The 15,026-nt window shown below is 37.6% G+C and overlaps 2 protein-coding genes across 2 annotated transcripts in view; both read right to left on the reverse strand.

Annotated features, from left to right (window-relative positions):
* LOC114646737 (annexin A2-like) overlaps positions 1–15,026 on the reverse strand; it is a 109,407-nt gene that overhangs the window by 56,260 nt on the left and 38,121 nt on the right. The window lies entirely within an intron of this gene.
* Positions 11,211–15,026, reverse strand: part of msto1 (misato mitochondrial distribution and morphology regulator 1) — a 94,727-nt gene continuing 90,911 nt past the window's right edge. Inside the window, exons 12-14 of the mRNA XM_028795059.2 lie at positions 13,172–13,276; positions 12,589–12,704; positions 11,211–11,586 (exon numbers count right to left, since the gene is read on the reverse strand). Of these exons, the coding sequence (XP_028650892.1) occupies positions 11,351–11,586; positions 12,589–12,704; positions 13,172–13,276 (457 nt within the window). The 3' untranslated portion in view covers positions 11,211–11,350. The remainder of the gene's footprint in view (positions 11,587–12,588; positions 12,705–13,171; positions 13,277–15,026) is intronic.

Here is a 15,026-nt window from a genome sequence, read left to right on the forward strand (position 1 = left end):
TAAGAATAAGGGGGATGTGCAGAGCTGTAGTAACTACAGAGGGATAAAATTGATGAGCAACAGCATGAAGTTATGGGAAAGAGTAGTGGAAGCTAGGTTAAGATGGGAGATGATGATTAGTGAGCAGCAGTATGGTTTCATGCCAGGAAACAGCACCACAGACATGATGTTTGATCTGAGGGTGTTGATGGAGAAGTATAGAGAAGGCCAGAAGGAGTTGCATTGGATCTTTGTGGACCTGGAGAAAGCATATGACAGGGTGCCTCGAGAGGAGTTGTGGTACTGTATGAGGAAGTCAAAAGTTGCAGAAAAGTATGTAAGAGTTGTAAAGGATATGTATGAGGGAAGTGTGACAGTGGTCAAGTCTGCAATAGGAGTGACAGATGCATTCATCATGGAGGTGGGATTATATCAGGCAAAGGCTCTGAGCCCTTTGTTATTTGCAATGGTGATGGACAGGTTGATAGACGAGATTAGACAGGAGTCCCTGTGGACTATGATGTTTGCTGATGAAACTGATTTGTAGTGAGAGTAGGGAGCACTTTGAGATGACCCTGGAGAGGTGGAAATATGCTCTAGACAGGAGAGGAATAAAGGTCAGTAGGGACAAGACAGAATACATGTAAATGAGAGGGAGTTCAGTGGAATGATGAGGATTGAAGGAGAAGAGTTGGAGAAGGTGGATGAGTTTAAAAAGTACAGAGTAACAGGGATTGTGGAAGAAGTGAAAAAAAAGAGTTCAGGCAGGATGGAATGGGTGGAGAAGAGTGTCAGGAGTAATTTGTGACAGACAGCTATCAGCAAGAGTGAAAGGGAAGGTCTACAGGACGGTAGTGAGACCAGCTATGTTATATGGGTTGGAGACGATGGCACTGACCAAAAAACAGAAGACAAAGCTGGAGGTGGCAGAATTAATATTGCTAAGATTTGGTTGGACGGTTTGGAAGCAAAGTCTGAGAGGCAGGATTGCATTGGTTTGGACATGTGCAGAGGAGAGATGCTATGTATATTGGGAAAAGGATGCTAAGGATAGAGCTGCCAGGGGTAAAAAGAAAAGAGGAACGCCTAAGAGAAGGTTTATGGATGTGGTGAGAGAAGACATGCAGGTGATGGGTGTAAGAGAGCAAGATGCAGAGGACAAGCAGATATGGAAAAAAAGAATATTCGCTGTGGCAACCCTTAATGGGAGCAGCCGGAAGAAGAAGAAGACCTTGTCAAAAAAATATGGCTGTTGAAAATAAATGTAAATTAAACTGTTCTACGTAAGAGGTAACACACGTGGTGGGGAGTTGTCTGAAACGTCAAAGCACATGTGGATTATTATGTGTAGTTCTGGTCTTTGTGTTATAAAAAACATACAAGTCCAAAAAGGATGGACATGCTTTATTTGACTGAAGGTTTTGAACCCTGCTCAGTTGAGCATAATAATTTTGTACAGTTTACGAAAGATTCAAATTACTGTAGTTATGAAAAAAGTTTCCATCATTGTTGCGTGCCTGGTCGCATGGTGGTTGGTTTTATTTAACTGAATATTTTAAATTAGCTCTAACTGTATGGCAAAAATGAAGCTTGAAAAAGAAAGACACTTATATTGCACATGTTGGGAAAAGGCAAAGTATTGTATGCTGATGTGATTTTTTTAAACTGTGTTTCATCTTGTTCCTCTACTAACTAATATTTAAAGAGTTAGTATTTAGTTTGTAAAGACCATTAATAACAATAGTTTCTTTGTTCCTTTAATCTAAGTGGTGGAGCAGAGCACTTTTGTGCACTCAACTATCGCTACAGAACAGACTGTAAGTATAATTAACTGCAATTAACGGCTCAGACATGGAGATAAGATCTGTTGAATTGAACACCAGCAAAACAAAAAAAAAAAAAAAAACAGACTCACTCACTACCTTGGAATAGGAGATAGCATAAGCAGTAGAAGTAAGGGTAAAAAAGGAAAGAACAGAGGAGTCAATGCAACTGACAATACTGCAGATCAGTAAGGCCACTTATTTCGTACAGTGTATTAGCTCTGACTGGCTTGCAGAAAGCAAGAATTAACAGATGTATGGAGGAATTTCCTGAGGTCTTTGGCAACATTACACAGCAGCTTCTACCCTAAACAAGATGTCCATATAACAATAAAAAAATATATAAAATTTAGTAGTGAGGAAAAGAAAATACAGTATATGCCGTATAGCCTAGCAATGGAGCTGCAAAGTGCATTAGGAGGAATTAGAAATAAAGTTCCAGAGACCAATAAAATTAAGCTTTTGTAAGATAGGACTAAAAGATTGTCACATTACACAACCATTCCAGCAAATTTTCAGCTACAGACTTTATTCAGATAAGACAGAGAGTTGGAGAGAGTCACACCACACTCCCGGGCTGTGACTTTCAGTCATGCTGTCTGACATATCCTGCGTTACATCCTGACAAAATCAAACAATGACAGGCTATGTTTATACAGTATATGAGAAGACAGGCAATGAATGCCCAGTTGGAAATGTGCCTGCATTGCATGCATTGTAACAAATAGGCGAAGTGCATGTAACAAGCAAAAGTGCAGTTCGTCAGTGTGATTTATCATGAATTACATACTGTATCATGGCAGAACAAAAAACGATTGCAGCTGAACTCACTGTTCATGGAAAGCATTTGAACAGCACCAGCTTTGGCAAGCAGTACATTATTGGGTGTCAGAAAAAGGAACAAACTGACAATAATTTAGAAATGTGAAACTATTCTGGAAAGTCGTAGTTACAATGCAATACTTAACTCTACACACACGCTTGAGGACGCTGCTGATGTGAAGGAAAGACAAATGTTAAAAATAAAAATGATTTGCATTATGATGCTGTTACGGAAGTCCAAAAAAAGACGGCAACAGCGACACAGAATGTCAAGACAGTATGTGATACCTTTAAATGTATCGCATCATTACGATGGAGAATATGCGACACTTCTATTGCCTATGCTTAGAAATGGATGAAGAAATTTAAGTTTTATGATTTGCTACACTGCTTCGAACCATTCATCTAGCATCGAAGCATGTTGACTTGATCCTGTTGCCGTCACATGTTGATGGTAAACAACGATGTTGATGTCACGTACCACAACTTGCGCACACACACACACACACCCCACCAATATAGAACACTGGGAACACATGGAAGCTATGATGCGTGTGCGTATGCATTCTGAGCGTGAAGTATAAACCTGCTCTAAGAGTGCCTTGGACTGCAAAAATAGAAGAGAGGCTAGTTTGTGAAATGTCTTATTGTTGATGTACTATAGCATAATGGAAAAATGAAGATGGGTGTAAACTGTGGCCAAACTCGCCATCCCTGCAAAACATGGCACATTAATTGGCTGTCAAAATGTTAGTTAGTTATTCCATGTTTCTATGCTTATGTAGGTAGTTTCTGCTTTAATGTTGTGAGCTGGGGTTTCAGATGTGTAGCATGTGCTCTCCTGTTTAGTATTATGATGATTTCCCTTTTTCCTGATCTTACCAGCTCGCTGAGCACTCTCTTTCACTCTCGCTATGTGAAATGGCAGATACAAAGTGGCATATAAACCAGCTGGCCACAAACAGATGATTATGCCTATTTATGATTTATGATTTTTAACTATTTCAATTTCAAGTGTGAAAAGATGAATAAAGTGAAAAGGAATTTGAATGGTGGATTGGGTTAACTTTATTCAGCTAGAAATTACCTATTTATACATAAACTGATTGCAACTAGTACAGAATGCAGCTGGTAGAATCCTAACTAGGAAAAGAAAATCCGAGCACATTTCTCCAGTTTTGATGTCACTACACTGGTTACCTGTGTCATTCAGAATTGACTTTAAAATACTTTATACTGGTTTATAAAGCCTTAAATAATCTCGCTCCATCTTATATATCGGAATGTCTGACATCTTATATTCCAAATTGTAACCTTAGATCTTCAAATGAGTGTCTGCTTAGAATTCCAAGAGCTAAACTTAAAAGAAGTGGTGAGGCAGCCTTCTGCTGTTATGCACCTAAAATCTGGAATAACCTGCCAATAGGAATTCACCAGGCTGATATGGTGGAGCACTTTAAAAAACTGCTAAAAACACATTACTTTAACGTGGCTTTCTCATAACTTCATTTTAATTTAATCCTGATGCTCTGCATATTCAATTAATTATCATTACTATTCATGGTGACTCCAAAATCCGTACTAACCCCTACTTTCTCTTCTGTTCTTTTTCCGGTTTTCTGTGGTGGCAACCTGCGCCACCACTACCTAATCAAAGCATCATGATGTCCCCACATTGATGGATTAAAGGCCAGAAGTCCATGTGACCGTCGTCATCAAGTCCTTCCATGAAAACCCTGAATACAATGAGGACTGATCATTTATGTTAGGTAGAATGCATAGAGGGGGCTGGGTGGTCTCATGGCCTTGGAACCCCTGCAGATTTTTTTTTTTTCCTCCAGCCGTCTGGAGTTTTTTTGTTTTTTCTGTCCTCCCTGGCCATCGGACCTTACTTTTATTCTATGTGAATTAGTGTTCTCTTATTTTAATTCTTTTGTCTTTTTTCTCTTTCTTCATCATGTAAAGCACTTTGAGCTACATTATTTGCATGAAAATGTGCTATATAAATAAATGTTATTGTTGTTGTTTATGAAATGCAGAGTATGACAGTTCTTAGATAACACAAAGTTGTGCTCACTTTTCATACAGCAAACACAAAGAAGTAAGTGACACGTGTAAAGAAGGACTATACTTACAAATATTGCTCTTTCGTTTGCTGAGGGATTCTAATGGATGGACAGACCTGTGCGCCACTGAATGGTCACATTAAGTCACTAGAATATGAAAGGGGACAATAAAATGACTCTACAAAAGAAAACTAAAGTACTGAAGCAGCAATAAAAAGAAGTACTCATGGGCTGCTGAACTTTTACAGTCATAAAGCCACCAGAGTGTTGCTGTTACAGTAGGAACAAGGAAAATGTAAACTGAAACCACAAACCAGTTTTAATCGCAACATGTTAAAAAGTCACATTCTTTTATGAAAACTAAAGTATTGAACTGTAAGCAGCCTAGCTTCAAGTCCCACCATCAATATTTCTAATTGTTAAAGCAACAGCTCACCAACATCAGCAGCTGTTATATAGGTACATGGTAATAAACATTGGCTATTGTACTCACCAAACTGTGCTCTGAATCCAAGAAAGCTCTGGCACTTCTTTCCTTAGTGTGAACATCCATAGCACACATGCCAGTATTTCAGGCTTATTTAAGTACTCTTTGTCTTTTCTTGGCTTGCTTGCTTTTTGAGTATAACCTAACTGCTGCTTCATCACATTGGTTCAACATTTTACATTTTTTTTTATTTTGCATCCCTACTAAAGAAGAGCAAAAAACAGAGTTAAAAGAAGCAGCTTAAATTCACCAGAAAACAAAAGCAAATCTGACTAGTTTGTCTTTGCCAGCTTCAAGTATTTTAAAATTGAGTTGATGAATAATCAAAATAGCCATGGCATCTGTGTTATTGGAAGGAGATGAGGATCTGAATATGTAATAGTGCTTGTTTGTGTATTTCCCCATTTCTAATTTTTGAAAATTGCTTACCTGTTTCAAGTGCAGTATCATTGTTTCAATTGTTAAATGCCTGAAAAACATGCTCTGGGATGAGTTGGAATGTGACAGTGTCTGTTCCAAGACACAATCTTTAATTCAATCCTGTAGGATCAATACCATTTAGGTGAAAGGAAAGTAATATAAGTACAAAAGACTGAAACAATACAGCAGGAAAAACTGAAGTGGTATGAGGGTAATTGCGACCACCCCTCCTCATAACCAATACCAGAGTCCTACCACAACTCCCCCAAACACCCCGTTATATCACACACTTAAAAAAAATAAAAATAAATAACTATACAATGCAACCCCTTAAAAACAAGGGGCCTCACATTAGGAATATGAATAGACACCCAGACAACCTGACTAAGCAGATTCTGATCTGCCCTTTTCATTCACAACAGTGCATGTAGTCCATCCATCCATCCATTTTCCAACCCGCTGAATCCGAACACAGGGTCACGGGGGTCTGCTGGAGCCAATCCCAGCCAACACAGGGCACAAGGCAGGAAACAATCCATTTTTAAACATAACAACACATTTTCCAAACAAGTTAAACAGTAAACATTACATAATAATATTTATGCAAGTTTCAATTTTATCAGCAAACAAAAACACAGTGTGTCTATAGGGTCCTTCTGCAAACTAAAATTAAACTTATAATATAATCATAGACTACAGCTACAGTCTTCAGAAAGGGGAGAAGATGTCCCTAAAGTAGTGAAACACTACTACTGTCATTAATGGCAGCATCAAGAGAGTCAAAAATACAGTGAGCAGACTTTGCTGAAAACTTCAGAAAAGTTTAACGTGAGAAAAAGCCTTAACCCGAACTGCTTTGCCTTCTGAATAGCTAAAACAAAACCTGTTCTTCTTTAAATGGTGTCAGGTGTGAAATGTGGGGAAAGTGTCCATTACAGAACACTCCAGACGAATTTGGAAAAGCTCTTAAACTTCAGACTCTATTGGTGTATCTTAGAAGCTTCACAATGATTACATGGGTACATGGGGCTTCAAAAAAAAATGACATTTTGGAGCTGTAAATCCATCAGGTTCTCATGATCTCAATTTGGGTAGAAGCCAGTTCTGAAATCCATTGGAGGAGGTCTTTTACAATGAAGTCTCTGGGATTATCTCCTTCCACACTCTCCTGTTAAGCTGTATTACAGACATTGTCCCTTCTGGAATGGTTTTGAAAGTCACTGTTTTTTTGTCTCCAAGTACGCAACTTCACTCCTGAGTGTTGTTTAACTCTCATCAGGTTGTGCAGAGGAGTCTTTCAAGGCTGCCACCACTGCAGTTCCCATGTTTATCTGCTCCACTTCAACAGTTGCCATTTTGTCTTTAATTTCTATGAAGGCTTCAAGCAAATGAAATATTCAGCAATGAGGTGGTTTTCAGGATTAAATTACATAGTGTTTCCACATCATCCAAATCAAAAGACTCATAATCTGATTCATGCCGGAGGATGTTCTTGGGGAGCTAAAAGTTAGAGCATGAGGTCTGCGCAATGGAGAAATCAGTTTTGCTTTTTTGTGGAAATAAAATAGAAAGATTGCTTTCAGTGTTAAGACTGAGAAAAATTGGTGGCTGAGACATGAATGCATGCAGTAGCCTTTTTTACCGAAGTATCATCATTCCCTTTGTAATAGACCTTGGCAGCGGCTTTGGTGCCGTTACACACTGCGTTTTTACCCCAAACACAGTGGTTTTCTGTTTATACCAAGGAGTTGAAATGTTGTGTCCACAGAATATGGTTGCAGAAGCATTGTGGAACATGCTGGATGTCTTTTAGGACATGTAGCATTTTTTGGTTTCCTCTTTAGACAACATTCTCATTCACTGTTACTACAGTACAGATAGACAGACAGACAGACAGACAGACAGACAGACAGACAGACAGACAGACAGACAGACGAGAAGAGAAGAGAAGAGGACTTTAGCAAGTTCAACAGATTTCCATTGATCCTTTGTCGTTTCACTATTGTTCTTTTTCACCTACTGCAGCATTCCATGCTGCTCTCTATGCAAGACATTCATTAACAGCAGGACTGAATTTTCTCCACTCCTAGAATATTATGTCTTACTGTCAAGTGGTGAACACCTAGGCCTTTATGTTTTTGTTGTCCTTTCCTGCTTTAAGAATGTTAAAAATTCTTCTAAGGACCATGGATATTTCTGACTTGAACATGGTTCACATGACATGATCTTTGCAGACCAGATTCTGTCAGTAACTCAATATTGGATGCCTCTTTTAAGGGACAGGGCATCTCAAATCTCATCTTATTGATAGAAACAGCACACTAAAACTAGCTATTGGTAAGTACAATTGGTTTTGTGCTATCCGTTTAAGCAGACAGTGTTTATCTACTATTGTGACATAATTATGTGTAGTTAATACAGAAATTCAGGTGCTTCCAAAGTAAATCACCCTCCTAAGTCTTTAATTACTAACAACTTACATAAATTAGTGGGCCAAATCAAAGCATACAGACCATACATCTTTAAAGTGATAAAAGCCGACATAGTAAACATATGTTTTTCAATTGATTTGGTACATGGTTGTGAACTCATTTATGCTAGCAAACATTCAATCTGTATGAAGACTTTGATTTCTACTAACAATGGCTTAGAAATTAACAGAAATTAAGTACAAGAAAGATGTTGTAAGTCACCTTAGATAAAGGCATCAGTCAAATAAGACATAAGGTGTACTCAGGTTAGTGTGTAGCAAACCGGCAGAGGCAACCTGGAATGTCCTTACTTTCAATGCAAAGGATACAGTGGGGCAAAAAAGTATTTAGTTAGCCACCAATTGTGCAAGTTCTCCCACTTAAAAAGATGAGAGAGGCCTGTAATTTTCATCATAGGTATACCTCAACTATGAGTGACAAAATGAGAAAAAAAAATCCAGAAAATCACATTGTCTGATTTTTGAAGAATTTATTTGCAAATTATGGTGGAAAAAAAGTATTTGGTCAATAACAAAAGTTCATCTCAATACTTTGTTATATACCCTTTGTTGGCAATGACACTGTTGCTGGTATTTTGGCCCATTCCTCCATGCAGATCTCCTCTAGAGCAGTGATGTTTTGGGGCTGTCGCTGGGCAACACGGACCTTCAACTCCTTCCAAAGATTTTCTATGGGGTTGAGATCTGGAGACTGGCTAGGCCACTCCAGGACCTTGAAATGCTTCTTACGAAGCCACTCCTTCGTTACCTGGGCGGTGTGTTTGGGATCATTGCCATGCTGAAAGACCCAGCCACGTTTCATCTTCAATGCCCTTGCTGATGGAAGGAGGTTTTCACTCAAAATCTGACGACACATGGCCCCATTCATTCTTTCCTTTACATGGATCAGTCGTCCTGGTCCCTTTGCAGAAAAACAGCCCCAAAGCATGATGTTTCCACCCCCATGCTTTACAGTAGGTATGGTGTTCTTTGGATGCAACTCAGCATTCTTTCTCCTCCAAACACGACGAGTAGAGTTTTTACCAAAAAGTTCTATTTTGGTTTCATCTGACCATATGACATTCTCCCAATCTCTAGCAAACTTCAGACGGGCCTGCACATGTACTGGTTTAAGCAGGGGGACACGTCTGTCACTGCAGGATTTGAGTCCCTGGTGGCATAGTGTGTTACTGATGGTAGCCTTTGTTACTTTGGTCCCAGCTCTCTGCAGGTCATTCACTGGGTCCCCCCGTGTGGTTCTGGGATTTTTGCTCACCGTTCTTGTGATCATTTTGACCCCACGGGGTGAGATCTTGCGTGGAGCCCCAGATTGAGGGAGATTATCAGTGGTCTTGTATGTCTTCCATTTTCTAATAATTACTCCCACAGTTGATTTCTTCACACCAAGCTGCTTACCTATTGCAGATTGATTCTTCCCAGCCTGGTGCAGGTCTACAATTTTGTTTCTGGTGTCCTTTGACAGCTCTTTCGTCTTGGACATAGTGGAGTTTGGAGTGTGACTGTTTGAGGTTGTGGACAGGTGTCTTTTATATTGATAATGAGTTCAAACAGGTGCCATTAATACAGGTAACGAGTGGAGGACAGAGGAGCCTTTTACAGAAGAAGTTACAGGTCTTTGAGAGCCAGAAATCTTGCTTGTTTGTAGGTGACCAAATACTTATTTTCCACCATAATTTGCAAATAAATTCTTTAAAAATCAGACAATGTGATTTTCTGGATTTTTTTCTCATTTTGTCTCTCATAGTTGAGGTATACCTATGATGAAAATTACAGGCCTCTCTCATCTTTTTAAGTGGGAGAACTTGCACAATTGGTGGCTGACTAAATACTTTTTTGCCCCACTGTATATAGATCTTGTTTAGTATGCGTGAGCAATTATAACTCTTGAGGTTAATTATTTTAATTATGTCAACATGAATATAAAAAGTACACAAATATGTTGCGTGTATTTCATCTAAATAAGAAATAACATTTTCTAAATGTAAAAACAAAAACTGACTTAAGTATTGCTCAGTAAAAAAATACATTAGTGCTCTTCAGGAAAGGCACCTGGCCATAAGAATTCAAGTTGAAATCTCTATTGGAGAAGTCTAGTCAAAAAGAAAAAAAAAAGAAAAATAGCAACTGTGGAAGAAGAGTGTATTCTTTAAACTAAGATGGCAAGATTAAACAACATTATTCTCAAAATCTTAAATATAATGTAATTTAAAACATTTATGAGTTTCTTAATTTTCCAATCAATCTGGCATGTTCTTTCCCAAACTCCAGTGTAAAAGCTTGTTAAAAAATTACCAGGAGAATATTTTATTTTTTAAGACCTCCTCCTGGATTAGACATTTGGACTAAAAGCATTGTTTATTTCTGGGTATCATTTAGGAATGCTTCATCGGTTTATTAAAGATATATTTAATTTTATCAACAGCCTATTTTGTTCCTAAAATTTGCCAAGCTAAAACAACTTTCATTTTAATGTAATAGAAAACACAGTAAATCAACATTAACATTACTCAAATATAAGACCTTTTTAGGTACTGATAACTTCTCAGAACTTCAAGGTGAAAGTTCTTACAAATTATATGATTGTTACCTTCTTAACAGAATAGAAATGACTGGACTGCACTATTATATTTTTTATCTTATTAACACACACAGTAAAGATTTAATGACTACAATAAACTGTAGTTCAATGTGTAAAATATTTCAGAAATAACGGACTTGTGTATGAAAATGTAGCTCACACTCACATACTCATCATTTTACATAACTAAATGAATACCCAAAAGAAGACACTACTCCAATAATAATATTTACAGTTCAATGAATAAAGATTTTATGTTCAAATGTAAAATAGGCTGATGGTGATGATAAACATAAAATAGCTAACAACTATTTTCAATATCCTTCATTTGCTTCGAAAAGTGAACAGTCACTTTGCTTCAATACAGTGTTGACCTTAAATACATCTAAACTATACCCTTCACTGTTGATCCTGGGGTGATTAGGAAAAAAAAAACACTTTAGCTCAGAATAAGATTGTAGATCATCATCCTGAAGTGTACATAATCACTGCAATATCTATGTTTGTAACCATTTGAGCTATTTTCTGTGCTTCACACACTGCATTTAATGTAAAGAATGAAGAGCTCTTTATTGAAAGTGCATTTTACACAGTATTATTCAGACATAATAATAATGGAAATGCCTGGGATTCGATTTTAAATTTTCTCAGTTTTGTTTAGTGGCTAATACACCTATGTCCATCTCAGTCTGAATCATCCTCAGTGGATATATCAATGTCAAAATTCATTTTGTAGTTTTGAGCCATGGTCCTCAAATCCTGTAGGGCTTCATGAAGGTTTTCCAACTCAGTGCCAGTAGACAAAAAGCTGTTAAATCTCCTCAAGTCCAAAGATTTTACTGAAGAATATAGGTGTAGTAAAGTATGGTGCAGCAGAGGAGACGTCTGCACAGATGTTAACACTGGGATGTTGTTCACAGCTATAGAAAAAAAAGAAAAAAAAAACCATTTTTTATATATATCACATCACACAGAGATATTGGGAAATTTCCTCACATTCATGAAAACAAGACATAGTTTGCTAAACTGGCATTGCATCCAACTCCCATCCTTCAACTTGCAGGCGGTAAACCCACAAGATGGCTCCACATCACCGTTTCAGGCTGAGCCTGGCTGGATTTTGTGGGTTGCAAGATCACCAGGCATTAGAAGGCAAATGCTACCCCCAAGGCCTGGCTCCAGGGAAATATCTCAGTAACAATATCCTGAGCCGAGAACACAGTTTTCTAATGCACCATAATAAGGGTCACTGGGAACCATTCTGTTCTGCCCTGTTTGCCAAAGGATACCGTACACCAGTTGACTTAACTCTGAGCATCCATAAGGTGCACAAGCCACACAACCACGAAATGCTCTCTCCAGATAAGGGGGTGGCAACTGCCCTTGGTGGAGAAGTACAAGTATCTTGGGATTTTCCTCATAAGTGACAGAAAGCAACATGATACCAACAAGTAGATTGGAGTGGTAGAAGCTGTGTCGAAGGACAAAACTCTGTTTACAGGTCAATCTATTAAGTAGCAAATAAGAGGTTTCTTCTCTATGATACAGTGAGAAGCTTAGCAGTTCACAAAAATCTCAAGAGTAGAACTGCTGTTCCTCCAGATCAAAACAAGCCAGGTGAGGACCCTGTGGCAGACCCAGGACATGCTGGAGGGATTTATCTCACAGCTGGCTGGGGAATTCCTGAGAATACCTAGGAAGAGATGGAATCTACAGCCCAGGCCAGGGAAGTGTAGACTGGCCTGCTTGGCATGCTGCCACTGCAGCACTCACCAGGAAAAGTGGTTTGAAAAGAGAATAAAATTAAATAACACATAAAAAAGTTTAACAATGCAGAGTTTTTCAGAACATCTTCAATATAGGATTGCTTTCCTGAAATTTCCTTCAGGAAAATACAAAGTTGTGAACAGGTTCCCACTCACTTGAACCAAATGGTCTTGACTTTATCTGCAGAAATCCATCCTTGTTAACTGATGGACTGAATATCTGTGGAAATGGAGCTGTCAGCTTACAAGGACTCTGAATCAGATTCACAGCACTAAAACAAGAAAAAAAGTAAGAAGTTTACTTTTCCCTGTTCTACACAAAAACATTATATCGTGAAAAACATATTAAAAATTGACAATTATAACCAACAAAATATGTAATATTGTCAGACAATTCAAACAGACTGTGTTGCTATTCAAACCTTTTATAGGACATCATTAAGTAGTTCATGGTTTTGTGAATTTCAGTAAAAAACCAGTAACATTTGTAGTTCATGTTTTATTCATGAGCTGAAACATCTATATAAGGCAGATGTTATTCAGATGCACAGCAGATAGGATGATATAAAATTAATATCAAAAATGAGGATGTTGACATGCACAGGAACTCTAGAGTTAGCCTAAATACATTGGGAAATAGAAGATTGGGTCAATATTTAATTTGTACAAACTCAGAATGCAAACCGTGTTACATTGCTGGAAGAAAAGCATATTCTATAACATCATAGACTTCACTGACCTGAGTGTGCCACGATACTGACTCTTTACATACTCGATAAGCACATCTTCTCCTGAGGTGCAGATATGCAGGGGGGAGATAGGTTTTGATCCCGGAGCCAAATTGCTGCAAAAACAGTAAACATGCAGTCATAAAGGTACATGTATTTACAATTCCAAATAATACAGTTTTCAGTCTTTATTTAGTACAAGATTTTTTTACAGAGCATCGTACATGCCAATTTAATGTCTCCAAATGATCCAGCATGCCATTTTTTGGAATGCATTGGAAATTAAAGTAATAGCACAAGATATTACCATATAAAATAACTTACAAGGGCAAAAACTTGGAACACTGTACTGAAAGTAAAAATGAGCTTAAAGTATACAAAAGAGGAATGACAGCATTGTACAAGAGAGTCATTTGGAGAATAAAAGATTATATGCAATTGTGTGGTATGATTATGTCAGTTGTGGGTGCTTTGATGGTGTATGGATCACTTTAGGTTCTTCAGGTGATTTAGGAGGACTTTTAGTCAACAGCACACAATACTTACAAAAGCTGTCTCATCTCAACTGGAGTTGAAAGACGAAACCTGTCAGTGAATTTCAAGTTAGTTTAGGATAAACAACTTATATTAGCGTCTTTAACAGAATATGAAACCTGAATGAAATTTAACCAGAACAAGAGAGACAAGGTTTTAGGACAAAACTTTCAAGCTTAAACAGAACATTAGAGTTTTTAATCAGGCCTGTTTAACAGATCATTTGTTTAACAGAAAGGATCAGTTACTCTGGCTTCTATGAATGTATCTGCAACATTACTGATGGCTAGTTAAGAAGGTAAAGGGAGATATGTGTCTATCTGATGCAAGTGGTACAGTTGGGGCCATAAATCTAACTTTAAACTGTGTATTATGCACATACAGCAAGACAAAAGTGAGTTTATCCAGAATGGATCATTGTGACCAATCAGCCCATAAAGTTCATTTGTTAAGCTAATAGCCAATTTGTTTCAAAATCTCATCCAGATACTTTTTAAAAATTAACATTTTCACTACAGCTGCGCAACTCACTACTTTTTTTCTAGATTTCCATCACTGTTTATGTAAATAAAAATGTGCTTCCTGGCTTCTGTCTTAAATGTATTTTTCATTAACTTCTGACAATGTCCTTGAGTATGTGATTTAATGTTTATCTGAAAGAATTCTAATGGATCAACTTTATGGAAGCCTTTCAAAATTTGTAATGTTTTGGATTAGGCCTGACAAGAATTCTCTGCTCAAAACTAAACAAATGTATTTTTTTTATAGCTCAGGGCTGTCAAATTCAATTTAGTTGAGACATAAACATGACACTATATATACCCGATGCAGATCAGAATCAGAGATGGATTTAGAGGTCATGGGGCTCTAAACATAGACTTATTAGGGTCCAAATTTTTTTACAGAGAAAATAATACATATTTAACTGGCTTGAAAAAGGACATGGTAACCTAAAACTGTTAAATAATGAATTCAAATTGGAAGACTTTCTTAATAATCAGCAAAGGAAGCAATTCCAGTGACTCGTCTTGACAATCTGCAATGTTGGAAACCTCCCACACCTTCATCAATGACATAACTAAAATAACCATGCTTCTTCACTACCGAGATGTCTTCAACATAATCTGTAGAATTCTTGGAGAACTTCTGCTAAAGGTACTGCTGATTATATGTAGATTGTGCATGATATTTACAGATTAAATAGCAATTGAGGATAGAGCGCAAGGACTAGGCAGCTATAACTCCCAGAGATCACGCGAGTTCCACCACAAATGTTACTCTTGATATTAATTTATACACAGAAAGTCAGAGGTAGTGTATCTAAAATAGTAC

This window comes from Erpetoichthys calabaricus, chromosome 2 (genome assembly GCF_900747795.2).
Source record: "Erpetoichthys calabaricus chromosome 2, fErpCal1.3, whole genome shotgun sequence".
Classification (NCBI taxonomy): domain Eukaryota; kingdom Metazoa; phylum Chordata; class Cladistia; order Polypteriformes; family Polypteridae; genus Erpetoichthys; species Erpetoichthys calabaricus.